The following is a 16,714-nucleotide window of genomic DNA, read 5'->3' on the forward strand; positions in this document are numbered from 1 at the left end:
GAAGTACATGAGGGAAACAACCGTTTATCAACCTTATGTAGCAGGTGGAATGAGGACTATGTTGATTCAGCTAAATAATAATAATAATTGATTCTTTATTAATCCTCTTGGGGAAATTCATTTTGGACAGGAAGCTGCATTTTAGGCACCAAGAGTTCAGGGTTCAGTGTCTTGTCCAGGGACACTTCAACATGCAGCCAGGAATCGGGGGGTGAACTGGGAATCGTCGCCCCTAAAGAAAAGTTTAGTTTAATCCTAAAACCCATCGTAAAAAAACCCTCTGTGCTTTTCTTTCTTCTTTTTCTTCTAATAATGAACTATTTTATTTCATGTGGCTCTTATCAGAGGTGAAAAGTAACTAAGTACATTTACTTAAGTACTGTGTTAAGTACAGTTCTGAGGTATTTGTACTTTACTGGAGTATGTCTTCTTCACTACATTTATTTTACAGCATTAGTTACTAGTTACTTTTCACATATTGTAAAAAACTAATAAACAGCTTATGTTTTTCAATTTTAATAACAAATGTTTATCAAAATATCACTTTACTAGAGTATTAAAAGTTAAATGGTACTTCTACTTGTACTGAAGTATTTTCCTATACAAATACTTTTCCCTTTGCTCAGTTCTTGACTTTGTGTACTGTAAACACCTGGTTCTTATCCTGTGTTACTACAAACTGAGCAGAAGACCAGTTCACAGTATTTGTACCTTTTGATTTCTAGTGTGTGTCTAGTGTGATTCTACTTGTTAGAGTTTGATCTCGTGTTCGCAGCACAACTTGTTCCATTAAACATTTTTTGTATCTCAGTGACTCGTGAAGCTGTTTCCTGAATGATCCACACACAAACACTCACAGTGATGGAGACAGAATTTCATCCACTTCATCAGTGAACTGATGTTTTTAATGTTTTACATGTTAAATCAAAGGAACTGAACCTGTTAAACAAAGACGCAGTGAGCTGAGAGCAGCATTAAAAAGCCTGTTGAGGAGCACAACCAACAGAAAACAAGCATGTGTATTATTACACAACACAAACTGGTCAATTCAAATGATTTGTGCCATTGAACCTGAGGATGGGTCTGAATGTTCTCATGTAGCTCTGAGAGGAATCAGAACAGTGGACACGAACAAACCAAACTTTATTCTAAATACTCTGAATTACAAAGAATCATGTGTTTGTCAGTAAAGAACAAGTCAAACAATCATTTCATGTTGTAAATGTGATATTGTTCATGATTCAAATAGAAAAATATCATAACCAGCAACGTACTAAAACCTTGGTGAGATGGTGTCAGACTAACTTTCCTGTGAACTAATGAGGGGGGAGTGTTTTTGAAAGTAAAACCTACAGCTCAGTTTCACACAGTCAAGAAAGTGACTGAGTAAAAACCAAAGTGGAAATAAATTCCAATCAAACGTCAGTCAACATGTGGTCTAAATGTAAAATGTCTTCCAGAGCAGCCACAGTAGAGATGCTCCCTCCATCCCAACACTGGCTGATAGAACTGGAGATGATCTCCTTCGTCTGTGATCGGGACTGTCAGTGCTGTGGTTTCCTCAGCAGAGACAATTCAACATTTTCTATGAGCAGTTGGAACAAGGCAGAGAAACGAGAACAAATCAAACACTGAAGTCCAGATGAAAAGAAACAGCTGAATGAGAACACCAGCACCTGTGTGGTGCGTTCACTGACGTAAGTCCAGGTCTAGATAGAAACGATTTCATCAAGATGGAGTCGTTCTTCACTCGGACTGACCCAGTGGAGCTGCTCAGTAACCAGCAGGTCAGACTGTGGTTGTACTGGGCAGATTGTGAAGCGGCTGTTCAGTAAAAACTAATCTGGAACATTAAGATCAAATGTGAGGATCCACTGTGTAGGTGCACATCATCACTCTGCAGGACAGTGGGACGTTTTCATTGGCTTCATTCAAATGTGCAGCTAATCTGGAGACACACAAACATCCCGTGACCTTCAACAGGTCAGTCATTAGCTTTAAGACGTTTGACACTAGAAACCAGAGTCCACAGTCTCTGTTGAAGACTTTAGTCATGTTGAGGGGAATGGTTCAGTGTAAGAAGGAGCTGGGTTTGAATCCACAGGTCGGCCGGGTGCCTTTCTGTGTGGAGTTTGGATGTTCTTCCTGTGTTTAAGCGGCTTTTCTCCAGGTTCTCCAGCTTCCTCCCACAGTCCAAACACATGTCTGTAGGTTAATGGACTCTAAACTGTCCCTGGGTGTGAATATTTGTCGGTCTCTGTATGTCAGCCCTGTGATAAACTGGACACCTGTCCAGGTGGACCCTGACTCTGACCTAATGACAGCTGAGATAGGATCCAGCACTGCTGCGACCCTTCAGAGGACAAACGAGGACAGGATAAAGGAGGGAGAATGGGTGGCTCAGTGGAGACACTGGTTTGACACTGAGGTTTCACTGTATGTGGAAATGAGGAGAAAGGTTGAGGTTGAATAAGCTGTTGGACTCTGAGCGTCAGTCCCTCACCTGACAAATTTCAGAGTGTTGCATCGGGAAAGGTGTCCAGTATAAAAACCTGAGTCAAATCAACGTTGTTGTTGAACCAACATGATGCTGAAATGTGGAGAAAGGTCGATGTTGATGTCCAAATAAAGTCTGTGTAATCTATAGTTGAGCCAAAGTTAGTATCTCCTCCTTGAATTCCAGGTTTGGTTTTGTGTTTGTAAAAACATATAAATCATCTGATCATAGTGAGTCGTAGTATCAGACAAACACAGGACTGTAGAGGTCTGGACTCTGTTGGTGTTTTTCTTGAAGGAGCCAGTGTCACAGCAGTGATTTATTTGATCTCTGGTCCATATTGATTTATTCTGAGAGTTTAGCCCGTGTCCTGCAGTAGATCCCCGCTGGCTGTGTCCACAGAGAGTGGGTTCACCCTCAGCAGCAAGTATCACTGGAGCTCAGAGAGATGGAGACAGTTAGTTAACAGAGGATAGAACCAGCACTGCTGAGGCTGATGGAGACCAACTAGATCTGGGATTACGGCTGGGATGGAGCAGCTGATTGGGACTGTAGCCGTATCTGTTCTGCAGTTGTTGTGGTTCTGATTGTCCACGTGATCTCATTCTGGTTCAAACTCTATGAATCACTCAGCAGAGATATAGACAGAAAGGTGGTGTACAGTAACCTGGACAGTACACCACCTTTCATCCAGGGACAGCTGGGATTGTGGGAACACAGTGCTGAGAGCTGGTTAGCTTGGTTAACTAGCTGGATCCATTTCTCTGGTGGTAGAATGAGGCTGTGTAGCCACAGACAGGTCCTAGTGGTTCTGCTGAGAGCTGATCCCTGTCTGCCACAACGTTCAAACACCTGGGGTCGTATTCACAAAGCTCCGTAATCCTCTAGTGATGGTTTCTCCTGGTGATGAAATTCTAAGAAAATGATTTTTATTTCTACTAAACTATGAGAACAACATGAACCAGAGCAGCAGTGCTGACTTGTCTCTGTTAGAACCTTCTATCAGCAGTGATCAGACAAACTACTGCAGAACTTCCACAGCTTCATACTGTGACCAACATGTTCCTCATTTATTTCACTGGACGTTCAGACCACACAGAGCAGACTTCACCAACGTTACTGAGAGAACTGATGAGACACAAACGGCATCATCACAGCATCAGAAGATGAAGATATGTTGGTCAGAACCAACAGAACCTCTTTGATTTGAAGACGACCCAGTTTCCATGTGAATCAATGTGCTACTGAAACAGACTGGTCAGTGATCAGTATCAGCTTCGAATATATTCTGTGAAGAGAATTCTTTACATCCAGCTGCATTAAGACTTAAACCGAGTCTGAACATCAGAGGAAGTCTTTGATTTTCACTGCTCACTGTCATCAAGGACACATTTGGTTCAATCTTCTTTCTATATTGTGACGAGTGTATTTGAAGGTAAAGACCTCCGTTTTAGGGAAGTCTGGGTCTCTCTGCTCAGACTGCTGCCCCCGCGACCCCGCCCCGGATAATGGATGGATATACACCCGTGCGTCCTCAGATCCCTACAGGCCTGAGTCAGACAGAAACCAGATCACCATCAGAGCCTCAGAACTGATCCTGGGTCTGATCTTATCTCTGTCTGGATTCATCGACTGCAGGAAGAAGGTCAAAGGTCAGAGCAGGACACAGTCTGGACCCAGTTTGTATATATGCTACTTTAGATCAGGGTTTAAACTTGACTCCAGGTTTATCAATCTAATGCTGCATGGGAACGCTTGTCATCCGGACTTTCTCCTGCTGTGTTCTTCATGTGTGAACCCACAAGTCCACACGATGTCTGGACCTGATCCTCCAGAGTCAGTCCAGAGTGCATATGTAGAAACGTCTTAACAGTACTTCTCTCACTAGTCCTTCTACAACCAGTTTGCTGCTTCACTAAAACAACAAATACTGTGTTGATGCATTCGGGACCAGTTCAGTCCAGTTTTAGTGATGACTGTTGACCCCTGTCCTTGTTGTGGACCAGGACATATTCTGATTCCCACTAACTGAGACCTGATCCTGGACCTGGACCTGCAGCTGCAGCTGTTTATTAGATGGAGGAAAAAACAGTTAGTGCTTCTGTTTCCTGCTCAACAGACAGTCAGTGCTGCCACCTGCTGGACTCTGCTGGTCTGAACCTGATCCAGGATTCTGGTTTAGTTCCACACCAGGTCTCTGCAGTAACACAGAACCAGTTTTTATCCACTGCTACAAATGTGAAACAAGCTGACAATAAATATTTGATCCTTTTTAAAGGTCGAGTTTCTCTGGTGTCAGAGTCACATGTTCAACACATCTGAACTACACTTGTACTTTTCTTTGGATCGTAACTAAGTACTTTTACTCCAGTAATGTACTTCATACTTGGTGGTTGTGTGTATTTTTACTGCACTACATTGATTTCACTGATAGTTAAAAACCAAAGAATCAGTTGGTGAAATCTGATTCAGTTTTACACTGAAACATTTCAAACTAGCTCCACCTCAACTACTGACAAGGTGAAAGTTCTACTATCTATACCACTATCTTTAAAGGTTGTAATGTCTGTTAGCTTTAGCTGCAGAGTCTGCTGCCTCCACCCAGTGTCACCGTATCTTATTATCATCAGGTTCATCATGATGCCTGTTGTTTGCCTTTCACTGTCGTCACACATACTGTATCAACACAACAGTGTTTTATTATTATTAAAAGTCGTGGGAGCAGCTGGTGTAAAAGTCCTGTAAACTGCTCCTTCACCACCGTCCACAACAAACTTTAACTAGGTTTCATTTCTCAGTGTAACTGAAGCTTCATTCATTCACAAAATAAGTTAAATCTTAATAAAATCCAACAAACATGTTGGTTTCATGATCACAGTAGAATGAACAAGTATAAAATAGTGTTTTAATCCAGACCCACAGACACAGAGACAGTTATTTCAGGGACTTATGGAGCTCTGTTAATTATGTTTATTAGATGTTTGACTAAATCTGTGAGATCCAGTGTAACAGATAATAATTATTTATCATGTACAGTCACTGTGTGATAAGAAATACGGTAACAAGTCATAAACCTACTACACTGATACCGTATCTACATTCACACTGTAGAGTGGGGACGAGGCAGAACAGGAAACTGCAGGTTGGACTTTTGATCCTGGTTCAGGGTTCAGAACAGAACATGACTGACGCAGCACCAACCACAGAGTACTGCAGCCACACCACAGCTAGAAACACTGACGCTCTGAAGTACGACTTCTGTACTGTGGGTTTTCGTCTCACTGGTTCAGGTAAAATTAAGTTTGGTCTAAAGTTCAATGAGGAAGATCTTTTACACTCACTCTCTGCTGGAACTCCAACTAAATCTATTCCATCATTTCTGCTTTCCAATAACTTTTTATTGACGCTCTGCTGATCTCTCCTCATTGAACTGAAGCTGAGACTAGAAGGATTTCCTGTTGTAGTGTGATGTGCTGCTGAGTTCCAGGGTCAAACTGTTCCTGTGTTTGAGTTAAATGGTCAAATTTCAGATGTGTCTTCTCAGGAAATGCTGATTTAAAAGGTTAATACACACAAAAAGGAGCTTTAGTGGAACTTAGTTATTAGTTTTTATTTCTATTAGCATTTTACAGAATCTACTTAGTACTTCACTTCAGGAAACAATGCACAGTGGTACTTGTACTTTGTGACTCTTTCACTATCAGTTTTCTGTTTTCTGAGGGAACATGGTTCACTGACTCTGACGTTCTGTTAATTTTTAACAGTGTGTTTGTGTGATTGGAGTCAAAGTCCAGGTTTATTGTTTCAGTTTATGACTTTTTACTGCTTCTCTCTCAGTCTCCCAGTGCATGCTGGGAGTGGAGGACGCTCAGAGTGTCTGCGTTTCAGGGTGAGTATGTTTTCTGTCTCTTTCTGTTGTTGGTTCTCTCTCCTGTGTGGAAACCTGTAGTCTGACTGTCAGACAGATGCTCAGTTATCAAAGTGTTCAGTCTGAATCTAGAAACAACAACGGTGTCGTCGTTTAGTCTGAACACTGTCGATAAAGTCGGTGTCGTTGTTGAACCAGGTGACTCAGGAAACCTTTGTCCAGGTGGAACCGCTGGTTAATCCGGACAAAGGTGGTTTAGTCCAAAGTCCCTCAGTTTATTAAAGAGAACTCTGAGACACAGACAGTGAATGATTTCTATGGAGCTGTGATGATTCCTTTCATTATTGATCAATCTGATGATTCTTTTCCTGCTTCATCCATCAACTGTTTGTTCTGTTCAGAACCAGAATCAAGTGAGAAAGTGGAACCTTCACTGAGTTGGTTTTGTCCAGTCAATAGTCTGAACCCGAAATGATTCAGTTTAGTGTCATTTCAAAGAAGGAAAAGCTGCAGATCCTCTACTCGAAGAAGGTGAAACCATTAAATGTTTGACGTTTCTATGAAAACTGACTGAAACCACTTCAACTCAGTGAGCAAAGGATTCATCAAATCAATGTTTCTGATTTTAAATCTGCTTTAAACTTTGTCGTATTTTATAAACTGTCAAATCTTCATGTGTAAAGTAACTAGTAACTGTATTTGTCCCTGTATAATAATTGAGCAGTAGAAGATACAGTACTTCTATCTGAAAAGTAAAGTACAAATATAAAATATCGAAATATTAGTAATATACACGACAGTACTTGAGTAAATGTACTTAGTTCCTTTCCAGCACTGCTGATGTTGTTTTTTCTTGTAACAAGTTGAGTTCATGTGTTAGAATCAGATGAATCAGGTGATTTGTTCTAAAGCTCAGTTGGTTTGTGCAGCAGTGAAACAGAAAAACACAAAGTTCATGAACACATCATCAAATGTCCTCATATCATCACATCATAGACTTGATAAAAACATGTTCACAACTGATGTTTGAGGCTCCAGGAGCCTTGAAAGTTTTTGAGTGATGATGAGTGTAGTGTGTCTGAAAACTGAAGCATTTCAAAATGAATAAAATGTAGTTTAAAGGAGAGATTTTGAACAGAACGTGAGCACATCCAATCCAAACTGGGTTCAGAAGCAGGACAAAATATATCTGTGAGTTAAAACCAGAGATTGTCTGAACACTGAAATAAAACCAGTGTTCATCAGAAAAACACTGATGTGAACAAGAGCGGAGGTTTCTACAGACAGAGAATGACAATCCCGGCTCCAATGAAGGGATCACATGATAAAAAGTAACACTGTTGTTTCACTGGACTCAGAACTGAGGTCTGCAGTTGGACCTCTGGAGAAACAAAGTGATGACAGCGTTTTTCATTCAGTCCATTTTCTTCTAATTCATGTTGAATATGTTTTATAAAGATTTGATTGAGTCAGTTGTTGAGTTTTGAACTGTGTCTTTTTTAGATTCCTCTGTTTGTAACTTCCAGGAGTTTTAGGCTGCTCCAGTACTTCAGTACAATACTTAGTGTACTTTACTTAAGTATTTCTATTTTCTGCTCCACTACATGTCTAACGGAGATATTTTACTTTTTATTTCACTACATTTCTCTTCAGTTAAAGTTACTTTTCAAATTAATTAATTCATTTTAAATACAAACCAAAAAATATTATAAAGAGTATGTATAGAATATAAAGTATTACAGAATGAACAGCTCAAGTAATTAGTAATTAAAACAGAATTAGAATTAGAACAGACTTTATTGTCAGTGCACGTTGGGAGTACAACCAAACTGTGGGTACTCTTCTCAACAATGATGAGGATAAAGACATCTCCCAGGCACTGAACATCCCCCAGAGTTCAGTGAAATCCATCATCAAGAAATTATAGGAATATGGCACGTGCCTAGAAAAGGGAGTCCACAAACTGAGTGACTATGCAAAAATAAGACAAGACAGAGAGGCCACTAACAGATCAATCACTACTATCAGGAAGATCCAAGCTTCTGCAACTGAGATAGGAGAGACTGTACATACAGAAAAATTCTAGTGTCCAGATGCGCAAACCTAATTGACATACACACAGACTCCATGCTGTGATTGCAGCCAAAGGTGCATCTACTAAATACTGACCTGAAGAGGGTGAATATCAATGCAAACACTGATTTCACCTTTCATATTTTTATTTCATTGACATTACTTTGTAAAAACCTGTTTTCATTTTGACTATATTGAAGTATTTTTCTGAAATTATTTTGTAAAAGTCGTCAACATTCATTGCTTGTCAGTACATGTGAAGAGAACTTTACCTTTACTTGAAGCAACATTAGTGATGTTTACACAGTAACACACATTCAAAGTTTACTGTACGTGCAGTTTTTAAAGTATCTCCATGATTTTTTCAGATAACACAGATGATCAGATTATTTTTCTGTGTTTATCTCTAAATGTTGTTTAGTGGTGGAAAAGTTAGTGAAGTATCAGCATCAGTCCAAATGACTGAGTGAGTGTAAATGTTGGTCCATCATCCTGTGTGTGCTGGGCTGCAGCTTCATGCCTCCATCTAGTGGACTGATAGTAGAAGTAGAGCAGCTGATGGCAGCTTCCTCTGCCTCCCACTGCTGTCTGACTGCATTCAAGTGACACTGATATGAAAGAGGAAAGAAGAGCCAATCAGTGGAGGAGCAGCTGATCTTTGTCCAGGAGAAATGATGGAAAGGAGGATTTCAGTTTTCACTGCACATCAATGATTTGTGTTTCCTCTCCACATGAAGGTAGAAAGTGTGTGTGAGCTGATGTGGATGTGGATTCAGCAGCATGGATCAGTGTGAGGACAGAGAGGAGGGAGTCCCTCCCTCTAAAACCACTCTGTGTGGGGACCATGAGAGCCAGACCAAAGCTCAGAGGTGAGATGACTGAGACCATCGGACTGATTCTGTCTCCAAGTCTCATCTAGAATTGAATATTTCATCAGGACATTTTTACTATTCTTCTGATTCTATTTGTCATTGATGAAGGAAACTTTGACTGAATATGTGAGCGTCACCAAAGTTGTTTTTCTATCAGGTCCCATCAAAGACCAGAATCTCCTGGACCAGGACCTAAACCCAGCTGTAAGTCCTTGAAGAGTGACGGGTCAATGGGACGTTTTATTAATTTTAAACAGCAACCTTCATCAGACACAGAGTAAGTTGTTGTGAGTTTAAAATCAGTCTGAACAATATGATGTAAACTTTCTCTGATGATAAATTGTTGTGTTCTTTGGATTTCTGGATATTTCTGATGTGAGTAAGTTGATTTCTGTTTGAACTGTTGATTTGAAGGAGAAGCTTTCTTCACTATTCTTCCAGCAAACACTCTGATCATGGATTAAATCTCCATCCAGCCAGTAGCTAAACCACTGATCCTGTAGAGGGTCTCAGGGGGCTGCTCCTCTTCTAATGAAGTGCTGACTTGCAGGCAGACGTCAAAGGAAGCAGCTGAACACCACAAATGTTGAACTCTGATCAAATCTTTGTGATTGAAGTTCTCCAAATGAAGATTTTGGTACAAATGTCTTAAAGAATCTTGACTTCTTCACTTTCTGTTGGAAGACTTTAGTTCTAATGTTGTTGAAGTCAGTGTAGAGGACTGTTTGTCCCCAGTGTCAGTACCAGAGCTGACGTCTGAAGATTCATTTAGGATCCACCAACTAATGAATGAATGAAGTTGTTCAAATGTGAATTAGTCAAAGTGAATTGTGTGAGCAGCAGCACTCTGCCTCATACTCACACAGTTCAACATATTCAGACTGGGAGCTGCCCAGTACAACCAGTGTGATCCAAGCAGACTCTGTCTCTGGATGCCTTGTTCCAACTCTTGAGCATTGTTCAGTGAGGGAGGCAGAGATATCTGTTGTTCAGAGCCGCTGAGACTAAACCAAAGTGACTGGTGACAGTAAAGCTTCACCACTACAGGGAGTCTCTGATTCACTGTTCACATCAAATCTGTCTTCATGGACCTTTACCTTGTGTGTGTCTCTGTGTGGACAGACATACTGTGAGCTCATTCTTGATGATTCCTCCACAGAGTGGACCAGGAGAGCTCAGAGGTTCCCAGTGCTCAGTCTGCCCAGCAGCATCCAACACAGCTGGACTCTATATTTGTGGTCTGTACATGTCCAACTACTACTTTTCCATCTGTTGTGTTCCCAATAATCTCCATGCTGCACTTTTTAGACCAGTGGATTGTCAGTCTGTCCAACATGGATCTGATGTATGGCTCCATGATTTGTCTTGCATTGTGTTATACATATAGTTTCTGTTCCAGCTGCTGGAGGAGAACATTGTCACTTTTGTGAAGAACGAGCTGAAGAAGATCCACAAGGTTCTGACTACAGATTACCCACAATGCTTAGAGAGTGAGATGGAGGATGAGAAGGTGTTGGATGGTGAGGATGAAGAGCAGAGGAGGAGCAGCAGAGAGGCATTTCTGAAGATCACACTGAACTTCCTGAGGAGAATGAAGCAGGAGGAGCTGGCTGACTGTCTGCAGAGCAGTAAGAGGATTTCTCTAAACATTTAACATCATGGACAAATGAGACATTTACTGAGAGCTGAAGATGTTGAGTGTAAATATGTTGAAATGTGAATCATTTAGAGTCATGAAACTGTCAAACTGTGTTTTCATTAGAAATTATATTGATCATGTTTTTGTGGTTTCATTCAGGAACTCCTTCTGTAGTTTGTCAGAGTGAACTTAAATCTAATGTGAAGAAGAAGTTCCAGTGTGTGTTTGAGGGGATTGCTAAAGCAGGAAACCCAACCCTTCTGAACCAGATCTACACAGAGCTCTACATCACAGAGGGATGGACTGGAGAGGTCAATGATGAACATGAGGTCAGACAGATTGAAGCAGCATCCAGGAAACAAGACAGACCAGAAACAACCATCAGACAAGAAGACATCTTTAAAGGCTCACCTGGAAGAAATGAACCAATCAGAACAGTGATGACAAAGGGAGTGGCTGGCATTGGGAAAACAGTCTTAACACAGAAGTTCACTCTGGACTGGGCTGAAGACAAAGCCAACCAGGACATACAGTTCACATTTCCATTGACTTTCAGAGAGCTGAATGTGCTGAAAGAGAAAAAGTTCAGCTTGGTGGAACTTGTTCATCACTTCTTTACTGAAACCAAAGAAACAGGAATCTGCAGTTTTGAAGAGTTCCAGGTTGTGTTCATCTTGGACGGTCTGGATGAGTGTCGACTTCCTCTGGATTTCCACAACAATCAGATCCTGAGTGATGTGACAGAGTCCACCTCAGTGGATGTGCTGCTGACAAACCTGATCAGGGGGAACCTGCTTCCCTCTGCTCGCCTCTGGATAACCACACGACCTGCAGCAGCCAATCAGATCCCTCCTGAGTGTGTTGACATGGTGACAGAGGTCAGAGGGTTCACTGACCCACAGAAGGAGGAGTACTTCAGGAAGAGGTTCAGAGATGAGGAGCAGGCCAGAAGAATCATCTCCCACATCAAGACATCACGAAGCCTCCACATCATGTGTCACATCCCAGTCTTCTGCTGGATCACTGCTACAGTTCTGGAGGATGTGTTGAAAACCAGAGAGGGAGGAGAGCTGCCCAAGACCCTGACTGAGATGTACATCCACTTCCTGGTGGTTCAGTCAAAACTGAAGAACATCAAGTATGATGGAGGAGCTGAGACAGATCCACACTGGAGTCCAGAGAGCAGGGAGATGATTGAGTCTCTGGGAAAACTGGCTTTTGAGCAGCTGCAGAAAGGAAACCTGATCTTCTATGAATCAGATCTGACAGAGTGTGGCATCGATATCAGAGCAGCCTCAGTGTACTCAGGAGTGTTCACACAGATCTTCATAGAGGAGAGAGGACTGTACCAGGACAAGGTGTTCTGCTTCGTCCATCTAAGTGTTCAGGAGTTTCTGGCTGCTCTTCATGTCCATCTGACCTTCATCAACTCTGGAGTCAATCTGCTGTCTGAAGAACAGTCAGTTTCTAAACAGTTTAGACCAGAAGAAAAACCTCTCCACCAGAGTGCAGTGGACAAGGCCGTACAGAGTCCAAATGGACACCTGGACTTGTTTCTCCGCTTTCTCCTCGGTCTTTCACTGCAGACCAATCAGACTCTCCTACGAGGTCTGCAGACAAAGACAGGAAGTAGATCACAGACCAATCAGGAAACAACTGAGTACATCAAGATGAAGATCAGAGAGTCTCCCTCAGCAGAGAAAAGCATCAATCTGTTCCACTGTCTGAATGAACTGAATGATCGTTCTCTAGTGGAGGAGATCCAACAGTACCTGGACTCAGGAAGTCTCTCCACAGATAAACTGTCTCCTGCTCAGTGGTCAGCTCTGGTCTTCATCTTACTGTCATCAGGAAAAGATCTGGATGTGTTTGATCTGAAGAAATACTCTGCTTCAGAGGAGGCTCTTCTGAGGCTGCTTCCAGTGGTGAAAGCTGCTAACAAAGCTTTGTAAGTATGGGATAGTTGAATGCCCATTAATGTCTGGAATAGAGAATCCACATTGTGAAGTGGAAACCTCAAAGTGTAAATAACTGGGAGAGACCCAAACAGTTAAAATTTCTTAATGTTAGTATTTTTGACTTGCAGAAGTTTCTCATCAGCTTTATCATATACATGTTTTAGTCTGATTTTTTTTTTTTCAGAGTTAACATTAAATGTGATTACAGCTTGACACAAATGTTATCATGTTATACATCACTGTTTTTCAGACTGAGTGGCTGTAACCTCTCAAAGAGAAGCTGTGAAGCTCTGTCCTCAGTTCTCAGCTCCCAGTCCTCTAGTCTGAGAGAACTGGACCTGAGTAACAACAACCTGCAGGATTCAGGAGTGAAGCTTCTGTCTGCTGGACTGGAGAATCCACACTGTAAAGTGGAAACTCTCAGGTCAAGTCAAGTTTTAAATAACTGGAGATGTTTAAAATGTTCAGAACTGCTCCCAAACTGCTTAAATGTTGTAATGTCACAAGTTTTAAGTTGCAAAGTTTCTCATCAATATTTTTACAATATATAAAATAACTGTACCTTCCTGTCAGATTTGATTTAACGGTGTTGAATTTTTTTAGTTCAGGGTCAACATTAAAGGTGATTACTGTCAAGGAATGGAGTCACAAGAGACAAGTAATGCAAAGAAAATGATTTATTATAACACAGTTTTAAAAGCAGAGAAAATGGGAAACTAACTAGAGGGAGGTATCAAAAGAACACAGCAAGAAACTGGTCTAAACACAAAAACAAAGTGACAACAAAAAACAAACTGAAGCATGGTGGGGAACAAAGTTACAACCTAAACTAGAGATACAAAGGAACAAGAGAAAATCACTGCACAGACGCAGGCAAAAACTCACACTGGCTGAGGTACAAAGTCCATTAACCTAAGGGCTTGTGAGAGAGGGAGACAAGGTTTTTTTAAACAAGGTTGGAAGAAATCACAAGGGTATAACATGGACAGGGAAGCAAGGCAGGGAACAAGGCGGGAAAATGCCTGAAGAGTCATTGTCAGAACTGACAATCTAACAGGGAACTGGGAGCTGAAGGGCGCTTATAAAGGAGAGGGTGAATACAAGAGGAACTGATCAGTAATTAGTGCAAAGGGAATGGAAGAGTAAGTCAGTCCATGTATGGGCATAACAGGAAGTGACTGGGGAGCAGAGCAGCAGGAGTGGGACCAGGTGGAAGAGAGAGAGAAACAAACTGGACCAGAATCAGGCAGGAATTGTGACAATTACAGTTTGACACAAATGTTGTCATGTTATACATCACTGTTTTTCAGACTGAGTGGCTGTAACCTCTCAGAGAGAAGCTGTGAAGCTCTGTCCTCAGTTCTCAGCTCCCAGTCCTCTAGTCTGAGAGAACTGGACCTGAGTAACAACAACCTGCAGGATTCAGGAGTGAAGCTTCTGTCTGCTGGACTGAAGAATCCACACTGTAAACTGGAAACTCTCAGGTCAGGATTCATTAACTTCAATACATTTTTATGTAGCAGTTTTTCTCAGAATCAGAAACGTTGTCTCCATGAACACTTTTAATTTTCTTGTTAACATTGTTATTAAAGGTAGAGTGGCAAAAAAGGTTGTGTTGCTATTATTATTTAATGGATCAAAATTGTTTGATTTTGTGTTTACATGTGATGTGATATTCTTTAAAGTCACAAACATAAACAACCACAACTTTTGTATATAATCTAGCTTCATAAAATAAAAAATTCATGACATTTCATCTCTTTATTGAAAAGACATGTAGCTCTAAACCACAACTCCATTCTTTATTTCATTGATTGAACTCTAGGTTTGCTAACACCTGACTATACGTTGTGACATCAGTCAGTGTTTCACTGACTTTTTCCACCATCACTCTGTATGTTTAATGGTTGTGTTCAATGAAGACATGAAAGATCAGGACTCTTCAGGTGTTTTATCAAATTAGAAATATTGTGTTTGTTTATATTTGTGACTTTAGTGAAAATCAGATTACATTTCATGAACAACTGATGCAAAACATAATTACTAATTACTAATTTAGCATCAAATCCAAATAGGAGTATGTGATGTTGGTCTGTACAAAAAACATCAGCACCAAGTCTCCTGTGTCTTGTTTTATTTATCTGCAGACTGTCAGGCTGTCTGATCACAGAGGAAGGCTGTGCTTCTCTGGACTCAGCTCTGAGCTCCAACCCCTCCCATCTGAGAGAGCTGGACCTGAGCTACAATCATCCAGGAGACACAGGAGTGACGCTGCTGTCTGCTGGACTGCAGGATCCAGACTGGACACTGGGCACTCTCAGGTATAGAGAGTCCTGCCGCAGCCACAGACAATGTCCGATGGGGGATGCTAAAGATATAAGGATGTTAATGATTAATGACTGTTTGTTTAGATGAGTAAAACAAATGCACCCCTTTGCCATGAAAGGAAGAAAAATGTGTCAGCATCAGTTTGTGTCTCACTGTGGAGTCGTGTTGATGAACACTGCAGCAGAAAGTAGTTTTGTGCTGGAAACATTTCCTCTCAGCTGATGACAAATCTTCACTGAAGCACTTTACATTCAGCAAAGAAAAGAGGGGAGCTCCTGTAATTCTGACTTCAGTGTCTCATTCTGACTTTGTGAACAAATCTCCTCATGATGAAATCAGGTGTTACATTAGATTCTGTGAAGTGAGCAGGAAATTCATCCAACTTATGACAATGAATGAATATCAGAGGATTGAATCTGGTCACAGCATCATGTCTCTGTCTCCTCAAATAGTGATGATTGAAGCATCTTCACCTTCCTGAGGTCCTGATCTTGTCATGATGAGATCTTGTGTCATATATAGGAGACAGTAAATCAGAACTAGAACATGTTCATTTCATCATTACAATCTGTCAAAGAGGAAAAACTCCTTGTTGTTCCCAGTTGAAGAATTAGTTTGTGATTGAATGTTTTTCTCCTCAAACTCCTGTTTTCACTTTCTGTCTCTGGCTGCTCCAACAAATCTGACACCAAATCAGATGAAGCCACAAAGTCTGTGTGTAATGATCAATATCCAGTAGCTGGAGGTGAACTAGACTTCCTCTGAACACAGGACAACGTGTGAAGCACAGCTGAGATCAGTCCACAGACATTAGAGAGAGGAAAACACACACACAGAGTCCATGTATGTGGAGTTGAGCCTCTTGGACTTTGCTCTCCAGTTTCCTGCTTCCTGTGGTGTCACATTAGTTTGTCTGGTGACAGAGTGAGACTGAAAGCAGGTGTCTGACACCAAAACTGCTGTGAACTAGAGAATTGAAATCTTTCCTCCATGTCACCTCCCTGCTCCGTAGAATTCCAATTCCTTAGTTGTTTGCTGAATGTCCATCCCTACATACAAGCCTCCATTAGAACAGAACCAGAACACACTGTGTGTATGAGAGCCATGTAATGTCCATGTGTGCATGCTGAAAGAGAATGTGCTGCTCTGACCCCCCTCCTCCTTTCAGGGTGGAGCCTGGTGGAGTCCGATGGTTGAGACCAGGTCTGAGGAAGTGTAAGTGTGTTTTTAATGAGACTGATGAAAACAAAGCAGCAACATTCAACCATCTTCAAACTGTCACATCACTCATTCAAATCCCTGATGTCATGAGTCCTCATCAAACTGATGATAGATTAATAACTGCAGCTGGATTGTGTCTTGTTCTCTCCATCAGATTTCTGTCAACTCACCATTGACACAAACACAGTGAACAGACAACTACGACTGTCTGACAACAACAGGAAGGTGACATATGAGGAGGAGGATCAGTCATATCCT

At 41.3% G+C, this 16,714-nt stretch overlaps 1 protein-coding gene across 1 annotated transcript in view; it reads left to right on the plus strand.

The window, feature by feature from the left end:
* The window catches only part of LOC113155808 (NACHT, LRR and PYD domains-containing protein 12-like), a gene marked incomplete at its 3' end in the record, with an annotated part of 144,181 nt that overhangs the window by 58,856 nt on the left and 68,611 nt on the right, over window positions 1-16,714 (plus strand). Inside the window, 4 exon segments of the mRNA XM_033326757.1 lie at window positions 8,284-8,303; window positions 11,132-12,897; window positions 13,158-13,331; window positions 14,218-14,391. Coding sequence (XP_033182648.1) covers window positions 8,284-8,303; window positions 11,132-12,897; window positions 13,158-13,331; window positions 14,218-14,391 — 2,134 coding nt within the window.

This window comes from Anabas testudineus, chromosome 18 (genome assembly GCF_900324465.2).
Source record: "Anabas testudineus chromosome 18, fAnaTes1.2, whole genome shotgun sequence".
NCBI classification, from domain to species: Eukaryota; Metazoa; Chordata; class Actinopteri; order Anabantiformes; family Anabantidae; genus Anabas; species Anabas testudineus.